This window comes from Patiria miniata, unplaced genomic scaffold (assembly GCF_015706575.1).
Source record: "Patiria miniata isolate m_02_andy unplaced genomic scaffold, ASM1570657v1 HiC_scaffold_3, whole genome shotgun sequence".
Lineage (NCBI taxonomy): Eukaryota > Metazoa > Echinodermata > Asteroidea > Valvatida > Asterinidae > Patiria > Patiria miniata.
The window spans coordinates 42,765,814-42,788,090 of record NW_024037069.1 but is presented as its reverse complement, the minus strand read 5'-3'; the positions used below and the strand labels follow the sequence as shown (position 1 = coordinate 42,788,090).

Sequence of the window (22,277 nt, the reverse complement as noted above, 5' to 3'; positions counted from 1 at the left end):
AACTCCATGATGAACGGAGAAGTGAAGAGGTTGCTAAGGATTTTTCAAAGTGCCTGTTTCTCTGAAACCAGGACGAGGCTTGATACAGGGTGAATCAGTGGCTCGAATGACGACTCCCAGCCGCGGCGAAGCAATAAGAGCGATTTGTCCGACTGGTTCACAAGTTCATGCAGTCGGTTACCTTAGTGACAATAGTGTATTTTCTTGTAGTGAAGGCGCAGGGAACTCAATATTCAACACGGAACACCATTCAGCTTTAGCAATGCACAACAAATAGCATGTGAACGCCACATCGGTTGTTTTAACCCACGAATATGCGGTGGCTGTAATCTACATCAACCGAGAACAATTCCGACCGACTTCCAACCCCAACTTGGATAATTGCAGTGCTTTGTATCGGAGAGTAAAATATAACATCAATCGCTTTCTGAACATCAGCATGCACCTGGGGCTTGATGTACTTCAGGTTCGTTGGCTTTTTTCTTCCCATTTGTTGATTAAGCTGAATCGGTAGGATAAAATGGTACCCCGGAATAGTGCCAGGGTATCTGAAAATGGTGATGAACTCTCCAGGAGAAACTTAGAAGGAAAACAAAGAGAGATTCCCGTTTGTTTCAGCTGTATAATAATACAAAAAGGTGATCATGGGATGCCTTTTTTTTTTATTGTTGTTTGTGTAAAAAAAAACAATATTCCAAAGGATAACATCATATAGTTCAAACAGAGACTAGCTTGTAATTCAGAAAAAATCGAAGCTCACCTCCGAGATATGGCATTTTGCAATAGACTGGTTGCAGGCAAACATTACCGTTCTAGCTGATTTTCAATTCAAGAGGTAAGATTCAGACCTGTACACGTCATGCATATCATTTGCTTACAACAGGAGGGATGCTTCCGGAATTCCTGATGTGTGGAAGATTTACCGCTGGCTACATGGCTCCATATTTGAAGTCCGAATGAAATGGAGACGGGGATCAAGCTAAGTAAGGGAGCCTGCCTTTTGGGATTGAATAGAGCCCTCAAAAGAGAACAACTAGTACTTTCAACAAAAGGTTGAAAGTAAGTTACAAACACGACATAACACTTGTTGGGGCGCTTTGGCTACCCAAGAAACTTTGTAAACATCGTCTGAGAGTTCCATTAAGGTGTGGTTGGGAAGAGTCTAACATAGAGGATGGATGTCTGATCCCTTCAGGATCTTTCATGGAGTAAAACTTGGTTGTGTTTTGGCTCCAACTAAAATACACCACTCACACCATAGGTTTCGAAAACGATCACAGAAAAATCAAAAGAAATATATATCGTTATTTCCAAGAAGATATGGATGCGTGATTGAAATATAGATGAACAAATAATTTATTTGTGAGAATTTTAAGTAGTTAATAGGTCAGAAGGAATATAGAGCAATGTTAGAAGCCAAAGTAACAAAAGCTAAAGATGAAAAGGCAGATGTCTTATTGAAAGCCTTTGTTTTCATCGATACTTGTGCTTATATTTAATGTCCATTTGTAGTGCATGTAATTATTTTGAATACGCTTTTTTTGTTTTGTTTTGTTTGTTTGTTTTATAATGTGACCATAGCAACAAGATACTTTGTGCGTATATTTTACGTTAGAAAAACAAACTCATGTATAATCTGCCGCAGCAGCCAGTTTTCATTTCATTTGACTTCAATGCTGAGACACTCGGAGGGTCTTTAAACTCTGATACCGATGATCCAACGAATCACCATGTACTTGCTGAAAGTTTTCAGCATTGTGGCAATCACTTCAGCGATCAATGCTCAATTTAGGTCAGGTTCCTGCCACTCTCGGCTCACTGTCCAATGCTCTTGCCCGCCAGAGTGGCAATTGTGGGGAAACGAGTGTTATCGTCTCACTCCTTCACCGCATACTTGGGACGACGCCAAGTCAGCTTGCCAAGACATGGGAGGCAAGATGGCCGCTCCTCGCTCGCTCGAGGAAATGAATGTCATGGTGGAACTGGCGCGAAAGGAACATAGTACCTACAGGGCCTGGATTGCCTGCAATGACAAAGAAGTTGAAGGAAATTGGGAGTGTGATGGTCAGGAAGGAAGCGAACCCTTCTTGGCTTGGTATGCTGGGCAATCTGATAATGACAAAGGCAATCAAGATTGTGTAAGAATTACTGTAACATATAACGACAGAATGGATGATGTTTCCTGCGATCTGTCTGCGTTGGCGTTTTGTGTTCGTCGCGCTGCCTGCACTCACAGCCTAATCCAGCTCCGTCACTAATGCCTCTCTACCGACACCCACGGCCGAGTTCTCAACTCAACCTGCCCCCTCTGAATGAGCCCGGATGACAATCCTTCAACATCAAGAAACTGAAAAAGGAAACGAGATATATCATCGGAACAACAAATAAAAGCATTCAAGACACGTATCAGTACACCTGGCCTTTCTGTACTCTGAAGCATGCATCGGCTAGTCATGAAGAGTGAGACGGCCTCATACATGTATTCTCCAAACTTGAACTTGGCAAACATTTTCACTCGTTCAAAAAGTTATGCAAAGACAGCTTCAAAACACTCGTTAATTCAGTCTCTTTTCTACAGAGTACAACGGCAGGAAATTAATGCTGGAATACTCTCAAAATGAAGTCTACAAACTTGAACAATTAACACAAACCGTTAACTTGATTAGGAAATGTATAGATACATTATTTTGCTGTATCCACTCATAGGAAAATGACAACCAATTAAGGATATAAACAGTGATGACAAAGGAATTGGATTACTGTTAAAAAAGCAACAATACGATTGACTCTCATTTAATATGTAAATATAGAAATGCATTAAACAAATACTGAATGTGATTAAATACCAATTATCGATACCATTTAATTTACGAAATGTCGAAAACTGCGTAATCGCAAGTTTAGAAACATGTTCACATTTCAATGTTCATGATTTTGTTAATGCATAACAACCATTGCTTGGATGTAACTGTGAATGAATTGCATTGAATAGCCGCGTTTGCTTGTAAATTCGCATGAAATAAAGCAAGATTTAACAAAGAATTGTTAAAAAATCAAATGTTCAATTTCTTTTTGATTTATTATTTCATTAGATGAACAAGTGGCATAGCAAGGTCATTTCGATTTGGCGGGGCGGGGAGGGGAGGGGGTTAGACTTGAAACGGGCACTCGCCTCATCCCTACTGAAACGTAGACAGGTTTTTTTCAGTCACCGGCCTCCATAAAATTGAAAAGGGATTATGGAAATAAAGGGGATGGGGACCGGTGGCGTTGGGACAAGGACATCATCTTCGTATGGGGGCGCTGTTCAAAGTGGGCGATCATGAGCACTATCGGACCATAGGTGGCGCTTTTCATGGCGGAACAATTGTCGACAGTTGCGCGACGTTTAAAAAAGGCACTCTTGAAAATAAATGGTGCACACCCCCTTACCACCACTGTGAAGGGATATTTGACATCAGGAAGGACTGATGAACAGTTTTGATTATTCAAAAGAAAAGTTATTTATCAAATGTAGACCTCTTGAAAATATTGCTTTAAAAATGTCGCTATAAAAATATTGTTATACAGCACATGAAACATATATTCTTGTGTCCCCCTCAAAGCCATCCAATATTAATTAATTACCCTTTCAAAAACAAATATTTATCGATGGTCAATCAAAAAGGTGCCCCATTTTGGTTTTGTCCGCGGTGACTTAACCTTCCTCACCCCAAATCTATTACGTTCCAAATTAGTCACAATTATGAAAAACTAGCAATTTAATATAAAGGTACATATAAATAATGTTCTTTTGATCAGAATATTTTTCCTTGATGAAAAGCTGCTAAACTAAACTTGTCAAATATATATCGAGACTCAAGATCTATTTTTGAAAAAAAGTTGTGAATAAGCGGGCACTTTAACATTCGACATTTTTGAGGGGTGGGTGCACCCTGTACATTCGTGACATCCGGAGACGAAACAACAAACGAGTTTTCACACAGACCCAATCGTTTGAGCTCCGTGCGCTACCAAAAGAGGGCGCCCTTTTACCTAGCAACGACGTCCCATGGGCGGTACATTTCGCTGGTTGACGCGCACAGTTCCTTGTGTGTGACGCGCGTACACCAGGGGATTTGTTCTATGTACACGCAGTGGCCGCGCACCCCCAGCTGTACTTCCTTTGCCGGTGAGGGGGTACTTGTGAACGGAGCGGATAGGACAGGTGTTTGTGAAAATGTTCTTTCAACAATTGGAACGATACAAAAAAAGAACTATTTCATAAACACTGGACTGTAAATGAATCTTGATATCTCTATTATTGCACCACTAAAGGAAGATTATTGACCACGACCCCTAGTTGGGATTCTCGCTACTAGATTTTGTTCCAACATAATAAAGAACATTTTCTTTACTATTTCCAGCACAGGCGTCTCCATACCAATTAGAATGAGGGCTGGAAGGGCGTGTGATGGAAGGAAGCCTGTAATTTGTCCCCAGTCATCGTTGTTGTTTCAATTTAGAGCTTAGCTGCTAGCCGTTATAACTGATTCAATATTTGGGATTTAGTGGAGTCACGGCCCTTCAACTTCGCCCCTTTTAAATTAATCATGGGTTCTTGTTTACTTTGGCTTGTTGACATGGAATTAGTGATCTACATTAATTTTTTCATCTATGGTCACCATGACAGGGATAATGTAGTCTTTTTTTCATTGTGTTTTGTCCTATAAGGTATCTTTTTTTAAACATTCAAAAACAAATTTGAAATAGTATATTAGTGCTTTTTGGACTGGAACTACCAACAAGCGCCAATTTTTCAATGTATCGAATAAGCCCAAAATGCTACAACAAAACACAATAAAATGAAACTTTTTTTCACAAATTTCAGTAGTTTTATTTCTGTTTGGAATATTTTGGCAATTTATTAGAAAAACGTGTTTTTAGAAAAATATAAGTATGTCAAAAATATACACATCATCAAAAGCTAGAGTTGTAGCGGAAATATAAACCATTCATTATATTTGTTCGGCACATTTGCATGTCTAATACATGTAGTTTCAGTACTAGTAGAATTCGTGTGGATTATTTACTCTAAAAAGGAAATTTGCACCAAAATTGGATGATTTCTGACATCTCGGTTTATGAACTGTAACAGAAATTCATGAACGGGTTGATGACATCAAAGATGAATAATCTTCAGATAAATTGTCTGCTTCCAATACACAAGCTGGTTCACATGAACCATCTTGAATCAGTAACTACATGTATAGACCAAAATATATATGTTTACAAAGTGGATGTGCAGTCACGTGATACTTTCACGTTCTTTTGTGCACTGCGCAAGCATCCCTTGAGATGTGATCAGCGTTGCAAAAAGACACTTGGTGTTTCAACAAATTAAACAAGAAAGCTGTCTAAAATCTAAATATTTCCAAATCTATATCATCAAAAATAACAATCTGTGTTGGTCTTTTGTATTAATCTACAACCACATTTCATTGAATCTCATTCAATATCTTTGACACAAAACTTTACAATCCTTCAATAAAAGAGACCTCAGTCAATATATTGGTGTGATATCATTACATAATGTTCATTACCCATCTTCTAGCTTTGAACATCGTCCTTATCAATCCCCATGTAAGCAATCATCATTGCCCATTGATTTCAAATTATTAATCATTTTCTAATTTTGACTCTTGTTTGTTCCACGTTTCCCCATTCTCCACTCTACAAATGCTACATAAAGTTTGAACACTTTTTGTGCCGACTTCCTCAAAATTTTGGTCAAAGACATGTTTAGATTTTTTGCAAAGTATGAAAGCCTGTTAGTATTATCAACAATAAAAACAAGCACACTTATTATTTTAAGGTGTGCTCCTCTGAAACACTTGATAAAAAAATACCTGTATTTAGCCGGTCATTGGACTTCAACCCGATAAGTACATATTTACTTTTACAATGTTTACTTGATGGTACTAACCAGCTTTCATCAGAAACTAACATCCGAAATAAAAACGCATGAAAAAAGTGGTTACAAAATTTGTTTAAAGTCTTAACACAGTTTTGTTTACAGTATCTTGATATGTAAACATTGTGGGGGAAATATCCCAGGTTAAATTCTCAATGTTTAAATCTTGTTGTGCCTTATTCAGTAGAGACCATGTGGAAGTTCATATAAAAAAAGAAACAATGTTGAGATTGATGATTAGCGTTATTATTGCCAGCAATTACAAATGTGTCAGTATAATAAAAACTGGTTCAAGGCAAAATGGTGATCTTCATTATGAAGTAGAAAACAACATTATAGTGATTTCAACAAACACATTCTAATAGTAGCTTTGTTTAAATTTGGGGTACACAGTGACTGACTACTCAACCGTTACAATATAAGGCCAACACCTTACAGAGAACTGTGATACAAAACGTAGTGTTCTCTTGCACCAGTTGTTTGACGATTTTGTTACTACAATGCTTTTAACATCAACTGTTCTGTTCAAGATGCACAAAATTAATACATTATTTCCAAGCTAATCTCATATACACAGCTATACAGTTAGGAAACTGATTCTGCTTTCAAAACAAACAGGTGTTTTCAAGATCACAATTGTAAATCGGTATAAAAAATAAGATTTCAGTCTGCATTTCTGTGATAATTCTGTTGAAATCAGTTAATAAAAACGAGCCCCCTACTGACCAACATGTAGAATCGCTCTTGTTGGAATTTCATCACTTACATTAATCATTTCAGTGAAAAAACTTAAACACCTCAATGAAATTGAAATATGAATTCACATTAAAACAAGCTCTTATTATCTGTGTTCTCTCCGTGGTTGTGGAAATATATTTTGAAAGCTTAAAGGGGATATACAACATTGGCAAACATACAAAAAAACTACCTTGTGTGCTTTTATTTTCCAGAAAGTGGTATTTTTGTATCAATTTCCAACGCTGGTCGGCCGACCAGCGTTGGAAAAAAACTGACTTTTTACAAATACTGCCCCCAGTTTACCATATTTAGTGAGTCCGCATTTTGTTTGTAATCGATTACACACCTATGAACGCGTACAAGCCAGCCAGACTGGTTCACTGACCTAACAATTCCCCGACGTCCACAAATTGCTCCGTTTCATCTGAAGTGGGGTCAGGGAATCAGACTACAGGAGCATGATTGTTGTCCTTGTTTTTTTCCCCAGCATTATACGAACACACTGACTTCAAAAAAATCATTGTAAGGCCAAAAAAAAAAAATAAGTCGGTCTCTGGTCAGCGCGCGCGTCGATTTTAATCATGCGCGTCGATCTTTTTTTTCCCAAAATGTTCCGCGGTAGCTCCAACAGCGCCCTCTATTTCCACACCTCCTCAATTTTTTTTTACCAAAGAGCACCAAGGAATGGGAAATTGCACCAAGGCAAATGATCGAAAGCACCAAGGCAAATTATGGAGGACACCAATGTACACGAGGACACCAAAAAAGCAAAAAAGTACCCACCTTGTCTGTACAATCCAAGCTTGAAGAAAAAAAAAAAAAAGCCGCGTGGCCGCGTCAATTCCGGAACTTTGGTCTGACCAGAGACCGAATATTTTTTTTTTTTGGCCTAACAGTATTTGCTAAAAAATATTGAAACCCCCCCATCCACAAATTTCTGAAAATAAAAGCAAATGTTGAGTATTCCCTTTTAAAAATAAGTTAGCCAATCAAATTTAAGCATTTCATAGCTACACAATTAATTAGTCATAGATGCAATTTATTTACAAGTTGCTGTTTGTGATTTGTACTTCTTTCTTTCAAAGGTTCATATCATATTCAGTGGTGCTTGTGGTCTACGTTGTTCGCTATACACAGAGAACATACAACTTACACAGACCAAGGTTAACGTGTCTTTAAGATGACATGGTTTAACTTGTCATCTAGATATGACAGATCATCAGTGACAAGACATGTGTAAAGACAGCAAATTATAAGTGTAGGACAATATTAAACACTTGTGTAAATATATTATTATTTATACTGATGAAATTGTTGACACATGGCATAAATGTTAGAACCAATGAAAAAATAACACCGAAAATGTGTCATGACTTGTGCTTTTATGCCTCACGTGTTTACATCACATGATTATTTGGTACACGATCAGCATTGGCTTCGACAGTTACAGATGAACAATTTACCGGGAAATTAAACAAAAGAAATAACTCAACACTTGCATGGCAACATTTTTAGTTTTCCTGGCGAAATTGATTTTCAAGTGATCCGAAGACGAATGCTTCACACATATAGCATATTCAGTGGTGCTTGTGGCCTACATTGTTCACTATACACAGAGAACATACAACTTACACAGACCAAGGTTAACGTGTCTTTAAGATGACATCTAGATATGACAGATCATCAGTGACAAGACATGTGTAAAGACAGCAAATTATGAGTGTGAGACAATATTAAACCTCGTGTAAATAGAATGGAGTATTATTTCTGCTGATGAAATTGTTGACATTGATAATGCTGACACATGGCATAAATGTAGGAACCAAAGAAAAATTATCACTAAAAACGGGTCGTGAATTGTACGTTTATGATAACATGATACTGTACATTTGGTACATGATCAGCATTGGCTTCGACAGTTACAGGTGAACAATTTTCCGGGAAATTAAGCAAAAGAAATAACTCAACACTTTGTCAATGTAAGCAGTATATACTGAATACGAAGTCAGAATTTCCTCCTTACGTTTAGATAACTTTCCAACTTCCAAGCATACGATGCTGTGTGCCCCTTTCTCATTTTTACGATCGCCTATAACTGATATTAATCTAATTATAATGTGTAGACTAGTTCGATCTTTGCTTTTTTTCCTTACAGTAAAGCTGTTTTTTCTGACGAAATAATATCACTATTTAGGTTCGAACGTATGATTTGATTCGGTGATCATATTGATTTGTTTACGCTTGGATGCTCACATTTAATCAACATAAAGTGATATTTTCGAGCCAGCTGTTGTAAACACCTTTGTTTCATAGTGTCGAAGTGATCAATACTTTTTTACCACAGCAGTTGTTTCGTGGCATTTGGAAGATTTTCTTTAACAACCCGTTTTACAAGATCGCCATCGAGATATTTGCTCAAAAACTCCAAAGCGTGCAGGTATTGGAAACTTTGGAGATAGATAGTAAGAGTCTCCACTGCTCCTATACTGAATTTGTTGTATTGAACAGACAGCGATACCAAATACTGCGCAGCAGAAAGTATGCGAGTCAAGTCTGTCATGTCATCATCATCCAGGTCACAGCCCTCTAATTTCAACTTTTCCAAGGATGGAGTAACAAGTGAAGCCAAATCCCTCACATGACCATGCATGTTGGTTCCATTTACTTCAAGACCGCTTAAACTGCATCCCTCAGCCAGTGCATTTAGTAGGCCAGTGACATCTGATGTTGAACGGTTAATCATGTGGAGTTTGAACCTCTCAACTTGAGTGGACAGACGGCTTATGCATCCTGCAAGCCCCTCAACATCAACGATAGTGGTATCTTCAACATATACTGCGAGCTTCATTTGACCACGAAACCGTTCTTCTAATGATTCAAATGTTTGCTCAAGCAGTTCCAGCTCTTCTCTCCACCGCTCCGACATGGTGTACCGTATTTTTATCCCTTCGGTCGGATCAACCACGCCACTCCGAAGAGTTTGTTTGAGCTGTTGTACCTCCTGATATGAGTCGCAATCGATACCCTCCGATCTTATTTCATAATTCTGTTCTAGTTGTGGAAGATATGGCTTCCACACTTGCTCGACATCATCATCGTCGAGTTGAAATCCAAAAAAGGTCAGGTTACAAAGATCCTGAAAACGACCTGCTAGTGTCTTTACCGCATTCAAACTGAATGCATTGTCAACAAGAAATATATCGGTCAAACCATGCCCGTTAGGGAGGAGGCTGACAACGCCCTCAACGTCAGTATCATCAAGTCCACACTCATTTAAACACAAGACCTTCAAGGATGGAGTAACAAGAGGACCCAATCTAGCAACGTGACTGTGCATGTTGACGCCATTTGCACGTAAACCGTGTAACTTACATCCTTTCAGTGCATCCACTAATGCGCACGTCTCATCATGCGATATGTCGGATACACAGACCATCCATAATTGATTTGGTAAATGGGAAATGCACTCTGCTACACGCTTAGCATCAACAATTTCACCATTAAGAATATTAACCTCAATACCTAACAATTTCTTGTTTAGCAATGCCATATCCGCTGCTTGAAGCGTTTCCGCAAGTAGCCGTAACATCTCATTACCTTGATCCCACAGGACACAATCGATGGTCATACTCCGAATGTCACTTTTGCAACATCGAACAATATCTCCAAGAACTCGCAGGTCGGCACATGAATGGCACGTAATTTTGAAGACTGTCCATTTTAGTTTAATACCAGACTCTGTAAGGTAATAGTGCAGTGCTACTAAGTCCTGTTGGCCATCGCAGGAAATTTTACTTGGAGGCCGTAGTTTAGATGCTAGCCTTTTTGAACCAGACTCAAACAAACACAATCGTGCAACATTGTCGTCACCGTGTCCTACACGGCTCAGGATGAGGGCAGCAGCCTGTTTTGATAAACCGCAGCAAAATCGAAGCACGTATTCTACTTTCGAAACACCGAGTGCTATGATTTTATCTATACATCGACGGAAGCTCTGTTCATCACTATCTAGCAAACTGATAAGGTAGTGTGCCGCGCAGTATTCTAGGTGGGACTTATGAAGAAAAGTGACAACTTCAACATTCTTCAGACCGCTCGAGACAGTTTCTCTCTGCAAGATACCCATTTGACAACCGTCCTTCAAGACAGATTCGTCCCTACTGAACTCTTCTGGGGAGAAATGAAGTCTTTCTCCATCTAGAAGCCCATTTAATGCAACTTGTCCCGATCCCTTCAAGATTTTGTTCATTACTTGCTGCTTATCAGCATCACTGAGTGAGCTAAAGCGGCGTTCAACAAGAACTTCTGCAAATTCAGTGTACACAGGTGTTAACTTGTCTGGCAATGGTAATGATGGGTCAGGTCTGTTCGGCCAAAGCACACATAGCATACATGCAATGATTGGACTCAGTGACAATTCCTGGAGAGAGTGGTGTGATTCCAACCACGAAATTAAGTCTTCTCCGGATGCGATATTGTCTGGAAAGTGTGCTTTGATAAACTTATCTCTGTTATCGACTGTAAAGCCTTTCGTTTCAACAGTGGCATAGCTTCGGAAGCCCTGAATAACATAAGGAACCATGTCTGGCCGTGTTGTCACCAACACACAGCTGTCTATCAATGCCTTGTTTGTCAACAAATCATTGATTGGATACACACCCTTGCCAGATTCTAAAATGTGGCGCGGTATTTCATCCAACCCATCCATCAAGAATGCGACCTTGTATTCGTTGTCACTGATAACCTTTTTCACATCTGACTTGGTCAGTTTGTCAGTGTGCTGCAACAACTGATCAAAAATTGCATCTATGACACAACTTGTCTTGAATTGACTCAACTTCAACAAGAACAGGAGCTTGAATTTGGCAACGTTTGACCCTTTACGTAATTTGGCAACTTTTGACACTTTACGTAATTTAGCGACTTTTGACCCTTTACGTAATTTGGCAACTTTTGACCCTTTACATTTCTTCCAAGTATTCGCTATCGTCACACATAGAGTCGATTTGCCGAATCCAGCCCCACCCAAAAGAAGAACCATTTTCTCCCTTACCTTCTTTTTATCATACATATCCTTCCATGTTTCCAGTGGCACTGTTTTGGGTCGATTCAAACTCTTAGTTTTCCCTGACATTTTCACGTCTTCACGTGTTAATTGCTGCCTACTCTGACGGAGATTTAAATGAATATAGTACTCATCAACACCTAACGCCGGTGACATGGAAGACGTAAAGAGCTCTGGGATTTTACTTGCATGGGCTTCGAAGTAACTGACAAGCAGCTGCTGGAGAATCTTCAGATGATCAGGACCTATTGGTCAAGTGAGAGGTATTAATATTGAAATTACATGAGGCCACGATATATTCCATGATTATAACTCAATGGTAGGTTTGGGCAGAGTTGTGTACGAGCCCGAAACTTTAACTTTAAACAGCAACCCCAGTACTCAGATGTTGTCAAGCCACCGTTTAACTTCCGATTTTGTCGCGAAACAGTTCTGGCTACTTACCAGTAACGAGAGGTTTGATCTTCAGCCCCCCCCCCCCCCTCAAAAATTGGTCTGGCGACGCATGTGCTTTGAATTAATCTTTTCTCCAAAACGTTTTTGCTGAAAGCTTTGCGCACTCTCAAAAAGCCCCTGGTTAGATATGACCTGACATACTGTGTGTCAAGATAAAATATTTTCGTTTCAAACTAATACTTTTTTGTTTCAAAATGACATTTAAAGAAAAGGCCGAAAAAAGGGAATCCACGAAGTCTCATTTTGACCCCGAAAATCGTTAAGTCCAATCTGACCCGGATTCCGGGTCGAAACCGACACGGGAATTTTACGGTGTGAATCCAGCACAGCAAAGACACCACTTTGCATGAATTTAATTGCATTTATTTTGCAATTCGAGCTTTCAAGAGACATTAAAGGGCCTATGTCATAAATGTAATTTTCTGAAAAACCAATCCTAGAAATGAAACTCTGTGTCCCAATGAACTTGCTTTTTGTGTAATATTCATATTGTTATTCCAAGGGCAGTTTGGTACCTGTGTTCCTTAAGTAATATCAAAGCAACGGCTCCTTCAGTCGTCAGGAAAAGTATGAAACATTGAAAATGTTTAAAAAAGTGCGTTTTGCATTTTTTTTTTACAAAATTGATGTTTTGTAGCTTCATAAATTTCAGAGTATGGGTAATTTGCTACAAACACTTCATTTCATTGAAAAACTAATGTAAAGTAACTGTGGCTGAGCTCTGTCTTCAGTAAAGCCCTGCAAAACTTCCTGGTGATTGTTGAACTATATACCATTAAGTTTAGAAAACCACCACATCACATTTTTTCCAGCATGGTGATGCTTTGAGAATTTGAGGGTTGCCAAATTCACCAATACGTACCCGATTCAGCAGTCTCCTGGGCGTGTGACGTATCTAATACAGTATGAGAAACAAAACAAAAAGATTAATTTAATATTTCCCTTTATTAGAAGGGAAATGAGAAAAACAATTTATATCAAAACACACATAGCAAGGTCCCATCGATCAAAAGATATGTGGCATTGTAAAATCTCCGTCATCTGGTTGGTGGTTCGAAATTAACAGTCAGAAGATGAGGGCTCGTTTAGGAGTTTTATAAAACAAATAATGAATGTGTCATTATCGTGCAATGGAAATAATAAGTTCATTCGGTGAAGGACAAATTTAATTTAAAGTCGTACTCTTATTATCTTCTGCATTCGATCCGGCTTCTACAAATTTGTCCAAATTGGTCTATTTTTAGTTATTGAATTATTCTTTTCCAATTTTGAATTATTGGTTGCAAGACAATAATGCCGGTCTCGAGGGGATAAACCTGGTTGCCGCCCCACAATCAGAATCGATAGTGTACGGACCGGGAGCCAGTCTGCTCGCAAAGCGGATGTGTTTGTTTCCAAAACAATTTGTGTTTTTTTCCAGAGAGTTGCAGATTTCCAAAGAGTGAAACATTTTTGGTTGGAATAATACGTACTTGTTGATAATTATTTGTTGAGTTTGCCTTATTTAGTAAGAGACGGTGTGTGAGCCATCAAGCCATCCAATATTTTTGGGCTCCATGCAGATTCCAAACTCAGCTTAAGCGGTCAAGAAATCACTACTTAACACCTGATTCAGTGGTCTGCTTAATTGGGTTGTGGATATCATGTACCTCTTGGAAGGTCTTTTAAAAATCACAAATATGGCATTAAAAAAACTCTATAGAAGCGTTGCTTTCTGCAAGTAATGTCCTCTTTATTCATCTGTATATTACCAATACAATGAGCAAAGACATGTGTTTACCGGGTAATAATCCGGCAATATCTGCTCTTCCGATCTTCTTTAATGCTGTGCACAACGTGGTAATCTGCTCTTCAACACTGGTGGACTGGGCATGTTTCCATGTTACAAGCATTTTCAAACCTTGCCTTTCTACTTCATTTTGGATATTTTTCTCGATAGTCTCAACCTTTGTCATCGTAATGCCCAGTTCAACTGCCAGTGTTACCCAATCACAACCAAGACCCTTAGCGACATCGGACAGAGTTTTCTCATCTAAGCATGGTTCTGTAAAAGAAAACGATAGAAATAGGTCTACTAAGAAAATTAAGGAACACTCCCCGCCCAGGCCAATTAGGCAGAAGAAATAATAACACGAGCTACCTTGATTTTTTGGTGCAAAATTGCCAACCTCACAGTTTTGCTGCGAAACATCTGAAGCAAAGAAAAGATAACTTGATATTTGCTTCCAATTGCTGAGTTTTAGAGAAAGTGTAAATGAAACAGGATGATTAAACATAACAATAACTCGAGTGCCGTTAAGTCACCCGCAGTATGATAAATCTATAAGCGTGCAAATTGATGCGACCCCGCGCGCCAGCCGATTGGGGTCAACTTTGCGAAATTGTTGGGCCATTTTGATCAGAAATGTGGACTAAGCTGTTGATTGGTCAATTTCGATGCCATGTTTTTGTAATACAACATTAACAACGGGCATAGAGATCTTATGAAACCTAGACACGATATTGACTCTCAAAACTGAGCAAACGCTCATTGTGGGGGTGACGTGAAGGCTCAAGGTTCACATTACGAGCGTTATTTAAAATATAATTTGATGTTCATTTGAAGCCACATGACGTTTGTGCACAGTGGCGTAAGTACGGAAGGATAGTGGATGTCCGTGCCCCCCCCCCCCCATTTGAAATCTTGAAATGAACAAAAACTTATACACCGCGCTGTCGAAATGAGCGCTAGGACTGGTGTTCATATCTAAAGGAAATTCATTTATATCAACCTGTATTATTTCATACGTGTACGCCAATGTATTTACACTTTTGTCATGCCAAAACTATTGGACAAACTACGTCTGCAATGATTACGCATGGTTGTAAAATGTCAAGTTCATGCAATGTGAATTTTAAAAACACGTCGATTTCGCCGTTATTATAGTAGTTGATGTGCTGTTAGTTTTGAAACCAGTGAATGACCTACTACTGAGCGGGTATTCGCAAGAATTTTTTTCCCCGTGAGTATGTTCTTCATAAGTTTATATGCTGATTTTGTAGCTGTTCATAATTTCATGTATGCATTCATTCTTGGGAGTGTGCTATTTTAGTTAGTTACTGGCCCTGCTACAAGTAGGCCTATATTGAGAACAAAATCCACTTATTGAGTCATACAAAACTAATATATAACGTTAGTTAGGGATTATTTGAGTATCTCCAGCGTATATGCGTGTTCATCGGGAATTCGACATAATTATTACGCTGGAGTGCAAACTACGGCTCCAAGGTTGTATCCGTTGGTTCAAAATGACATGTAGTTCCTAACTCCTAAAAAAAAGCCGGACTCCACAAAAACCTTTTCCGGAAAGCACAACAACAGAAAAATCCAATTGTTTTTGGTTTCGGGTCGGGTCGGTTTCGGTTTCGGTTTGGGTTTGCACACCATTAGTATGCACAGAACGTTTTCCAAATCGAACAAAGGTCGATGCGCGAGGGACAAACGTTTTATGTCTAACTTGTGGTGAACGATTGGGGGCGCTTCTTCAGAGGCAGAACGGATCGGACCACGCATGTCCATATCCATCCCTTCTTCTTAGTTTGTGCACATGCGCCAAAATCTGGCGTATTTCGACAAACCACTCGCATACATGCGAGTGGTTTGTCGAAATAGCAGCATAGTAATATACTAGTGGAGCTGCTTAGGTACATTTCTGGCCCAAATCGTGCACTTTGTGGTAAAAGCATGAAAGTTGGCAGGTGGGGTCCAAATGGGCTAGAATTCATTTTAAGATCGGGACCCATCCTGGATCTTGCCCATTTTGGGGGCGGAGCTTGATTTTTTTAAAAGGGGGTGCAAACAATACAAACTCATAAAAACTGTATTTAACATCCATTTTCCTTGTTTTTCTATGGTTTGAAATAAACTTAAAAATAAAATATAACATTCTAGCATTCGAACACCAGTTAATTTCCACCCATTTTATGGGCGTGGCCTAAATGTACAAAAGAGGCGGTATATATTAACAGTTTGGTTCTAATATGGAAAACATTATTCGGTTTGGTAGTAAAATCCTGAAAATTGGCAGGGCCAGTTAAAATGGGCTGAAAATAATTTTAAGAGGTGAACACATCTTGGATCTTGCACAATTTTGGGGGGCGGAGCTTGATTTTTTAAAAAGGGAGTGCAAACAATTAAAAACTCAGAAAAACTGTATTTAACATCCATTTCCCTTTGTTCTTCATGCTTAAAATAAACTTAGACATGAGAAATAACTTTATGAGAAATAACACGTTAAAATTGTGCAGCAGCAGGATTCCAGTCGAACCAGTGAGTTTGGTGGTTTGAGATATCATCTTACATTGAAAGACATCATTGCCGACGCGCATACCAGAAACCAGAGCCTTTTTTGGCATAATAATCGTTTACTTCATTTCGTATGAATAAAAAGGAGTAATTCTGCGCAAAAACTACTGCATTTATTAAAGTTCATAAAGTACAAATGATACCATATGTTTGTATGAATAAAGCATGGCATTTGCTTTTTCTACCACTTTCGAAGCATTTACTCGCATCTGTATGAACGAAAATTAAGCAAACTCTTTTACTAAAAACCATTTGCTCTTGAGTAAATAACCTGCAAAATGTAAAGCTTTACACGTTTATAAGTTTGCAGAAAATAAAACTATCGTAACCGAAACGGAAAGCGGCACCGGGGAGGGTCACGTGCTGGAGGACAGATACAAAAAAAGCGCATCAAACGTGACAAACGCAATGCCGTTTACGCGCACAATGCGCTGTGCATCGGCACCCATGGTCTACATGTGGATTGGGTTTTCAGTCCCTACCTGATTCCGTGGGTTTCCCCAGACTATTCTTCTGGGGTTTTCCTCCCACCCCTAAAACTGTAATTTCTTCTCATTGTCTTCTCTATACGGGTTTTTTTTTCGGGGTTCGCGAGCTACAGTGCCTGGGGCATGCACTTTTGAGGAATCCTTGGTTTCATTACCAGAAAAAAATTATTTATCGTTTATACTTCATTTCGTATGAATAAAAAGGAGTAAATGCTTCAGATTTAAAAATATATGCACTTGTCATTCACAAGGCTTGGTTGGGGCAACCTTGAAATTATAAAGCAAAAAATTCTGCGCAAAAGCTACAGCATTTATTATATGTTAATCACGAAAAATTAATATTAACAAGGTTCATAAAATACAAATGATATACATGTACCATGTTCGTATGAATAAAACATGGCATTTGCTTTTACTTCCAATTTCGAAGCATTTACTCGCATCTGTATGAATGAAAATTAAGCAAACACTTTTACTAAAAACCATTTGCTAAAATCTGAAAATAATTAGTTTTTACCTTTAAGGTTTTGCTACACTATAAGCGTTTACTAGTATGAATATAAAAGAAGTAAATGCTTCAGATTTCAAATATTTACTTGTCATATTTCTGAAGTCCTTTATCTACAGAACTGTAAGTCCGATTGGGTTGAAACTTGGTATGTGGCCAGACCGGGATGTGTTATAGGTAAAAAAATGAAGTGACGTCATGATGACGCCATCCTGAGATTTTATATGAATATTTGAATTTTTTGACCGTTTAGCCATATCTCACGCACGCAACATGCAAAGTTAAAAATTCTTTTTGTATTTGGTTTGTTAGGTAATAGGTATTTGCACAACATTTTTGAAAAACTTGGGTAGGTAGATAATGGAACTAGTGTGCAAAGTCCGAAGTGACGTCACGATGACGTCATCGTTTGATTTTTTTAATGATTTTTAAAATTTTCTTTCATCGGATTGACATTAAACTTGGTTCAAACCAAGACCACAATGACAAAATGTGTATTGAGAAGGGTTTTAAAGATGACGTCATTGCAGGGCATGTGACGTCATGTGATAAAATCATATTTTAGGAATTATTCTAAGCATTTGAACAACCTTTAACTGCATGAAGCACTCTGACAAGTGACTGCAAAAGGACCAACGAAACATAAACATTTGTAAAATGCGAAAAGTCCTGTGTTCTGTTTGCAAACAGACATGGTATCTTTTTTTTATTTCATCTTTTTATTTCTAATATGACGTCACGTGACATGTGACGCCATATTAAAATTGCATATTTTGAAGGCCAATATCTACAGAACCACTGGTCCGATTGGGTTAAAAGTTTGTAAGTACCTAGACCGGGATGTGTTATAGATAAAAATTGAAGTGACGTCATGATGACGTCATAATGGGTTAAGTGACGTCTCGTTTGAGATTAATAGATTTGATCTTTAAAAATCAATATAAAATCAACCGTGAGAGACCTGAACATGATTTTCGTGGGATATGATAGAATTATCGAGGGTCTTCATATATATTTTTATATTATTTGCAAAATCACGTTACCCTTTCTTCCGGTTGAAACCGGAAGTGCCTTGTAATTTAGAATTGGTGAAAAATGTGAACTTGCATCAACGATGTATGCTCTGGCGAAGTTGTTTTTTACCATAATATTATAGTTATAGATGAAACTTGATGTGACGTCATCATGACGTCATCACGTAACATGTGACGTCATAATTCACAGCCCTATGAGAATATAATCACATATTATATTCAACCATTTATTATAAACAGAACTACACACCCTTCCTTGATGGAACATATACTTGAAACTTTACATTTCACAAGTCACAAAAAAAAATACCGAAACAGCCCTGTGTTTGTCCACAAACATAACTCTAGTTTGAATTAAAACTTTCTTACAAGAATGGACCACCGTTATCATACTTTTGTAATGTGGCAGGCATTGCCTCAGGCAATGTCTTGGATTCCCGTGTACAAAGCCATTTGTCAATTACTTACGGTGCGACTGGAAGTGCACTGAGAAGTGAATATAACATAAAACCGGAAGGGTTTTACAACAATTAAACAAATAATGGAAATGTTAAGTGAGGAATGCCCAATGCAAACAAGTCAGGTGTGTTTACAAACACAAATGCCCCGCAACCGTGACTGTTCCCATTACATAAAACCACTCTTTTAACATCAACTTACATGTACCTTGGTCACATGGAACGTTCATTGACAGCATTAGTGTCTTCTGTAGGTTTTATATGAATTAATCCCTAATCCCTATGATCTCAGAATAAATACAAGATTTCTATTGTTTTAGCCACTGTGACCTTGACCCTTGACCTTTCGACCCCCAATGCGATAGGCCTATTTGGATTAATAAGAACGATCCACAAACTAAATTTGGAGTTCACATGTAAAGTATTTCTCAAGTTATCGCGCTGACAAAATTTCTTTTGTTTTAGCCACTGTGACCTTGACCTTTTGGCCCCAAATGCCAAAGGCTTCTTAGGATTGCCAAGGACAATCCACAAACCAAATTTGAAGTTCATATGTAAAGTATTTCTCAAGTTATCGCGCTGACAAAATTTCTACTGTATCAGCCACTGTGACCTTGACCCTTGACCTTTCGGCCCCAAATGCAATAGGCTTCTTAGGATTACCAAGAACAATACACAAACCAAATTTGAAGTTCATATGTTAAGTATTGCTCAAGTTATCGCCGCTGACAAGATTTGTCAGGACACACACACGCACCCACCCAGACACACACACACACAGACTTGTTTCACATACCTAGTGTGGACTTTCCTTTCTTTTCGTGTAGTTAAGGAACACCAGTGGAAAAACTCATTTTTCTCAAACTGTGAAAACTCTTACAACCCAATTTTTTTTCAATGATTCCCTTTAGTGTTTCTCTTCATTCTGCTACAGATAAACCTAACCCAAAAATGCCTCTAAACCTGTTTTCCAGAAATGGGGAAACACTGTGTGGACGTGGGCAAGTCCACACTTCGTCGCTGCTACCTACATTATGTGGACGTCTTTTGTTCGGAAGTCCACACTGCGTATGTAAGACAAGCTCACCCACACACACACCCACGGAAGGACAATTAAGGCGGAAACAGTATGCCCCTTCGGCTTCGCCGCGGGGCATAAAAACGGTGGCATGGCGATGTCATCGCCTGAAAGGGCACCCCCTAGCACGTCCAAGAAAGTTAGACTATTTTTAATTTAAAAACCATTCATCCAAATTTTACCAAACTTACCCTTAGATATTATAGGTCTATAGAAAAACGTAATGTCTTTGTGAGGTTTTAGGATCGTGACGTCAGCAAACTGGACATTATACTATAAAGGGAGAATTAGAAAATGATCTATTATTTTTTTAATCAAATTCATATCATTGTATGAATTCGTATCAAGTGACAACTTGTTTGTGGAACAAATAATGGCACAAATAATGTTATCAGCTACATTGATACATTCGTGTACTTCGTATATTCGTGTAGTTGTTATAGTTGGGGAAGGGGGAGTCAACTGCAATTTCTCCCAATAACATATCCAAGTGCTAACGCATTATTTAAGAAGTTACATAATTTTTCGAAAAAAACCCAACATTATTCCCTCCTTTTCAGTCCTTAAGACATTACTGCCCCAAGTCCCAACATCCATCTAATATAAATCCAACAGTACCCGCTGCAAGGAATGGACGTATATTCTGTGCACATTTTCATGTTTATATGCCTATATATATAACATATTACAAGAGCACTTTCAAGAAATCCATCATTGGGCCGCCCCTTATCCCCCTCCCTCCCCTTGTGATCCCCATAGTGTTTATAATACATGTACAATTAGGAAACGCCGCCATTGTAAGTATACAGGGTGAGTGAAAAAAAAGGAAACCCAAATGGCGGGACCATTTTCTTAATAATGTTTTGCATGTAGTTCTTTCAAAATCTAGGATATGAAAGCCGATTCATAAGCTTTCTTTCAGTACAAGAATAATTCAAATCACTCATATGTACTTTTCAAGTTACGGAATTTTAAACACAACCACTGTTTTAAAGTTCTGTCCACGTATCACAAAAAATGGTGTGTGTTCTTTCAGCAAAACGAAAACAAATCCAGCGCATCCCCCTACATGTGAATTGTTTTCGTTTTGCTGAAAGAGCTTTTAAGACGGTGTTTGTGTTTAAAATTCTGTAACTTGAAAAGTACATAAGTGATTTGAATGATTCTTGTACTAAAACAAAGCTTATAAATTGGGCTTTCGTATTTTGTTTTTGATAGTGCTACATGCAGAACTTAATTAAAAAAAATTGTCCTGCCATTTGGGTTTCCTTTTTTTGACTCACCCTGTGTAAGTTACTTGTAGACAATCATACCAATTTAGATATGATTTTTTTAAAATGTAGCTCCACCCCTAAAGGGCAACAATTAGTCTTGCAACCGTATTATCTTTACAGTGTATGGTAAACATAGTTAACCGATGGAAAAGTTGTGTTTTTACCAGCAAAAATGATGATTTTTCCTCGTTTGAAAATAACACGTGTTAGAATGTTAGAATTTACATCCACTTTGTTTCAAAGCATGAGAAACAATGTGGATGTAAAATATAGTTTTCTGAGTTTTCTTTTTTTGCACTCCCCTTTTTGAAAAATCAAGCTCCGCCCCCCCAAATGGGCAAGATCCAAGATGCGTTCACCTCTAAAAGATATGTTCAGCCCATTTCAATTGGACATGCCAATTTTCAGAATTTTACCACCAAACTGAATGATGTTTTCCATATTAAAACCAAACTGCTAATATATTCCGCCTCTTTTACCATTTAGACAACGCCCACAAAATGGGTGGAAAATTAACAGGTGTTAGAATGCTAGAATGTCTTATTTCATGTTTAAGTTTATTTCAAAGCGTGAAAAACCAAGGAAATTTGATGTTAAATACAGTTTTCATGAGTTTGTATTGTTTGCACCCCCTTTTTTGAAAAATCAAGCTCCGCCCCCAAAATGGGCAAGATCCAGGATGGGTCCCGATCTTAAAATGACTTTTAGCCCATTTTGACCCCACATGCCAAATTTCATGCTTTTACGGCAAAGTGCACGATTTTTCGCTTAGCAGCTCCACTTTACATCTCCCCGACGCAAATTCCATCTAATGAATAGTTCCACCCGAGTGAGTTTTTCCAACTTTCGCTCGGGAGGTACCGGTACGTGTTTATACGTC

General features: G+C 38.3%; 1 protein-coding gene across 1 annotated transcript; it reads left to right on the top strand.

Annotated features, from left to right (window-relative positions):
• The first annotated feature begins 1,730 nt into the window (after nucleotides 1-1,730).
• On the top strand, nucleotides 1,731-2,258 carry LOC119736838 (perlucin-like protein). The gene has a single exon (XM_038210847.1). The coding sequence runs from the start codon at nucleotides 1,731-1,733 to the stop codon at nucleotides 2,256-2,258; it is 528 nt and encodes a 175-aa protein (XP_038066775.1).
• The last annotated feature ends 20,019 nt before the right edge of the window (nucleotides 2,259-22,277 follow it).